Source organism: Balearica regulorum, chromosome 4 (assembly GCF_011004875.1).
Source record: "Balearica regulorum gibbericeps isolate bBalReg1 chromosome 4, bBalReg1.pri, whole genome shotgun sequence".
Lineage (NCBI taxonomy): Eukaryota > Metazoa > Chordata > Aves > Gruiformes > Gruidae > Balearica > Balearica regulorum.
The window spans coordinates 72,089,433-72,094,781 of record NC_046187.1 but is presented as its reverse complement, the minus strand read 5'-3'; the positions used below and the strand labels follow the sequence as shown (position 1 = coordinate 72,094,781).

The window sequence follows — 5,349 nt, the reverse complement described above, 5'->3', positions numbered from 1 at the left end:
GAGAGCTTCGCCCAACTATCGCGAGATTTGCCTCTCCCCCTCCCGCTTTGGGACAAGCCGGGGGGGGGAGGCCAGGAAAGGTTAAACGCACTGCATATCCCAGCAGGCAGAGCGCGGCCGGCGTCGGGGAAATGCGCGTGCTTTGGCGCGAGGCCTGCTGGGAGTTGTAGTCCCCGGAACAGCGACGGGGAGGTGGCACAGGAGCGCGGAGGTGGAGCTGGCTGAGGCGGGTGGAGGAGGGCGGTAGAGCCATGGTCGGGGCGGGCGGTTGCTGCCTGCTCCTTGCCTCCGCCCTCGGGGAGGGGGAGGCCGGTGCCGGGGCGAGCAGCGGGTGATGGGGAAGAGGCGAGCGCAGCGCTGAGGTCCTGCGGGGCCGGATGAGCGGAGGCTTGGCGTCGCGGCGGTGGCGGGGCTGGAGGAGGGGGCGAAGGAGACAGTAGGGGCGGCCTCCACTCCGGCTGCCCTGACGGGAAGGAGCCCCCGACCATGGAAATCGAGAACATCGTGGCCAACACGGTGCTGCTGAAAGCCCGGGAGGGTGAGAGCCGCGGGGCGAGGCGGCGGGGGAGGTGTGGGGGGAGGAGAAGCGAGGGGCGAGGCGGGGCGGGCTGGGGACGTACCGAGGGGGAGGAAGAGGGTCTGAGGTGAGGGGAAAAGGGGCCAGCCAGAAGGGGGGAGAGGAAGTGATGGAGGAGGAGAGAGTGGGGAGGGAGGAGAGGCTGCCGGGCAGGGGGGTCCGGCCGGGGCGGTGGACCCCTTGAGGGGTGGTGGTAGGAGCTCTCCCCGCCGCACCGGGGCGGGCGGCGAGTCCCGGGCAGTGCCTTGAGGCACCTGCCCAGCTGCTACCGCGGGATGAACTTGGAGTTACTGCCTTGTGGCTTGCTTCTGAAAAAAACCCCTTTCCTCCTTCCCCCTTCGGGCTCTTGATTCAAGTGGTGTTTTTACCGGATGTTTTCAGAAGATCGTTAATCTGTAGTTCTCAGTTTATTTACAAATTTATATACGTATGGATATAAAGGACGAAGTGACATAAATCTTCTCTGGAAGAACCTTGCCCTCTGTCTTGCTGTGAAAAACACAGCTGATGAATGCTACCTGTATTGTGCGGTCGAATAGTTTGTATCAACCTAATATTAAAGTGTGCTATTTTCCATTAGATTAATATTTACAGTTTGATTCCCCAGAACATCTTAACTGGAAGATTCCTCCCCCAACTAACAAACATTTTGGATAGGTAATGAAATTTAGTCGAGTACATGGTCACTGTTTAAAAAAAATCCTGAAATAAGATTGTCCTACTGCTTTTTTTCCATGTATATAACTGTCCATTAAATGGCCACTTGAAAGACTCCCCAGATTACCACTGTACTCAGTGCAGAGTATGTTTTTCAACTATGAAGTGTGCATGTTCTTTTTGGATTGGATCCTACTTTTCTTAATTGTGTTGAGAAGTCCCATTAGTTTAGCTGGAGCTGTTTAAAGTGAGTAAGAACAACAGAATCTGCCCCTGTATGTTTTGCAAGTTCCTCCAACTCTAAATGGGTTTGGCACTTACGCCATATGTGTATCCAGTTAAATTTGCCTTAAGCAGCAAGCGAGGAAAATCAGCTTTTTGACTTTGAAGTGGGGTTTAAAAAACAGAACAGTGATCACAATTTTGGGCCATTTCCCAACCTTAGTTGAAAAGACCACCTCAAACTAGAGGACATGTTTTGGCTGGTTTCACTGACAGTAACATGTCTGTGGTGGTGCTGCCTGAATTTGGAGTTTGCATTGAAGTGATCTGAGAAATGAAGGGAAAGCGGAATCATAGAATCATGGAATGGTTTGGGTTGGAAGGGACCTTAAAGATCATCTAGTTCCAAACCTCTTGCCATGGGCAGGGACACAATCTGGCTCAAAACTTTACTGTGTCCAAACCCTCACCACAAAGAGTGGAGTGGTAATCTGGAAAGGCTTTTAAGTGGCTGCTTAATGTCAGGTTGCCTCTTTAGTTAAGGTTTCACTATGTTTAAAATAAATTATAGTGGTAGAACTGACCAAACAAGATATTTTAATGAAGTAAATGGAAGTCTGACAGCAGCTGATGTGAAGAAGATCAGTTCTACCTAATGTGAAACATAAAAGTAATGGTAGTAAGCTGTTACTCTTTGGTACCTTCAATTGACCTGGTCTCTTTTGTGTAAGCATGCACAAAAATGTGATTTCTGGCTTTGAAACTCTGAAACTCCATTGATCAATTGGTAGAAGGTCTTTTACCTTTTCAGGTCTGAGTTTCTATGTATGGGGTACTTTTTACATCACATTTTTTCAAAACGCTCCTTGAAATGAAAGTATTTTCTGTCTGATGTATGCTCTGGATGGTCTGGAAATGTCTGATTTACTACATCTGTCAGAACCATTCCATAAAATCCCTGTCCCAGCTCTATTCTTATGTGCCAGGTAGACTCCAAGGGAATGGAGTTTGTAAAATTAGTATGTGAGGTAGATATTTTAATGAATTTTTTTTTTTGCTAGAAGGGCCTCACAGTTGGGACAGAAGAGCAGACTTTCACTTGACCTTTTCCTTCCCACATTTGCATTATCTTACTGTATATAGAGTACGGACAGGTGGGATAGCATGGAAAAGTGCAGAATTACTCTTTTTCATGGAAGAAGGTGAAATCCTAAACTAGTATAAAATAGCAGCTCTATTTATTTTCATGTATAGGCTTGAGCCACATCAGTAATCCTTTTTCCAATTCCTCTGCATGTTAAAGATTGAATAAGAGAAGGTGTTCGCCTGGCTAAATATTTCAGTTGTAAAAACAAAAGAAATAAGATGTAAACTACTGTGCTCTTATTTCATAGTTTTCAGTGGCATATTGAAAGAAATCAATGTAGGCTTAATCATGGCTTGCATGGGTCAGTCTCAGTCTAACTTGAGATTCCTTCATGATAAAGATGAGAGTAGGAAAAGATTGTATTCTTGAAAGCATCTCACAAAATCTTTTAACCCTAGAGATATGTCATCTTCATTTTGTAAATACAGAAACTGAATTAAAGATGTTGTGTGCTTGTCCTCATCTGGTGAAAAGGTATTGCAGAGGCTTAATGAGAATTCAGAAATGCCTGGTAAATAATACCAAGTCTAAACAAATCATACTTTAGCACATAAACCAGACCTAACAGTCAAAATGACCCCAGATTTGTACTCATAATTTTCCTCTATTTTTAGGTACTCTAATACTTCTGGAAGTGAATACTGTTAGGGTGTGAACATCATATGGGTTTTACATTTGTAGGTGTGCAGAATTAGCACATCTTGAACAGCTAGGTTCATGTCTACTGTTTAAATCTGATTTTATATGTAGAAAGTAAATTTGATCTATGTAATTAGAGACCCAGGAACTAACTAGTGTGCTTAGACAAAATGCATCTGTTACTGCTACTTCCTTCTACAGAATAAAACCAAAGTGGTATTGCTGTCTATTTCTAGACTAACTACCTTCTACCATTTCACTAATAGTCTTACTGTTAATTTATTTCATTAGAGGTGTGAATCTTTTAATTCAATTTGCATGATGATAACATCAGTTTTATAAGAGTTTACTAGTCCCGTTTTTCAGGGTAGATCAAACCCCAGCTTTCCCCCAGCCTCAAAACTTTAAATTTTGTCTTATGATCTATCCTCTAAGAGGATTTTCATAAAACAGATTATTTTAATAGAAGCCTGTCTCTTTCCAATAAAGACTTGTAATATCTCTGTAGCAACTACAACACTTATGTGTAGAAGGAAAGCTATGAGGATTCCTTATCTTCTTTTAGTGTAACTTTGTAAATAATAAAATGCCAGTTCTTTGCACGTGTGGGTGTTAGTAATGGTTCATAATATATGAGTCTTGTATGTGCCTACTACCAGATAATAACGCATCCTGTGATACTTTATGGATGAAAGATTAAGGAGTGAGGAGCTACATTGGGCATTTTTTCTTTCCTCATCCACTTTTCCAGTTGACCTGCTCATGCTGAGGGCTAACCTGTCCATAGAGGGATTTGCCTCTGGGTGAAAACTGTAGTGCAAAGTCTTCTGGGGTTCCCATCCCAGTTTCCTGGGATAAGTGGCCTTCTCTGCCAATCCAGCTCTTTCCTCTCATTCATGCATTACTTTTTGAGGGAAATCTGTATGTGAGAAAGAAAAACAGAAAACTTCCTCTTAAGGTGAACGCAATGGTGGAACAAGCACAAGTGACTCAGTAGAAAAACAAGAGATAATAAAGCAAACTCAAAGTTGATCTTATGAGCACAATAGTGAAGCAACTGAGATAGAAAAACAGGTGAGTGTTAAGTGATACTGATGTATGAACTCTGAGATAGACAGTAGGAAAGCTTGCAATTTCATGATCTCCTTGGATTTTCACATGTAAGCATTTTTATGTGTAAAAGAATAATGTACAGCGCCATGACTTCTAGTTTTGTATAAGAGCAGAGAAATTAACACATTGATTTTTTCCTAGCAGAAATATCTTTGAAATTGGTATCTCTTGAAAGACATTGAAGAATTTATCCCATAAATGGGGACAAATAATGAATATAAACTAGGTTATTCTGAAAAAAATCTGAAAGTTGACAAAAATGTATTTTTATTTTTTATTCACTTTTCTCTTTATTTATATTTGTGTCTTCTGGTTTTTGTAGTTATTTCAATCACTCTTAATAAATCCTTTGAGTATATGTAAGCCCCAAATTCATTTCAGCATCCCACACGTAGTCTGTGATGTTTTGAAGGAAAGACACTAATCACTGTATGTTTTAAACTGCTTAGGAGCTTTCTTTTTTTAATTGCCTAAAGTAATAGTCTCCAAAAATACTTCCAAAGGGTAGATCTGTCGTTCCTTTGAAGTCAACGGCAGTTTACTCTGAGGCTCTATGCCAAGAGTGCATTTTAAACATACCTGGTCCATTTGCATCCGCTTTAAAATTCATTTGTCCTGCTGTGGCAGGAGCAGTTTGTGAATGAGAATATGGTCTTCTGTTAAGCATATAATATGCTCTATGTTGTGATTGATTTAGGCTAAATTAAGATCATGTCTCAAGCAAATTTTCCCCCAAGCTCTTGGTTGTATTGGTTCTAGCCTGTGGTTGCAGAATAGGTAAGATAGTTCCCAATTGTATCTATGAACCTATCTAGGGTGTGTGGGTTGTTGTGGTGGTTTTTTTAATGTTGTTGGGTGTTTTGGGTTTGGGTTTTTTCCCCAAAATTACTTTTCAGATGGATCAGCAAGGTTCTGCAGATTTGATAACTGTTAGTTGCAGCCCAAGGATGGAGTTAGAAGGAACCTTTCAGTAACAGAATGTGATCACAGTTTG

The 5,349-nt window shown here is 42.2% G+C and overlaps 1 protein-coding gene across 2 annotated transcripts in view; it reads left to right on the top strand.

Moving 5' to 3' along the window:
• The first annotated feature begins 238 nt into the window (after positions 1-238).
• The window catches only part of GRK4 (G protein-coupled receptor kinase 4), a 42,077-nt gene continuing 36,966 nt past the window's right edge, over positions 239-5,349 (top strand). For both annotated transcript variants that reach the window (XR_012835427.1, XM_075752601.1), the window contains exon 1: positions 239-538. Coding sequence is in view for 1 of the 2 variants with exons in the window: in XM_075752601.1 (XP_075608716.1) it covers positions 487-538 (52 nt within the window). In the remaining variant the exon portion in view is untranslated. The remainder of the gene's footprint in view (positions 539-5,349) is intronic.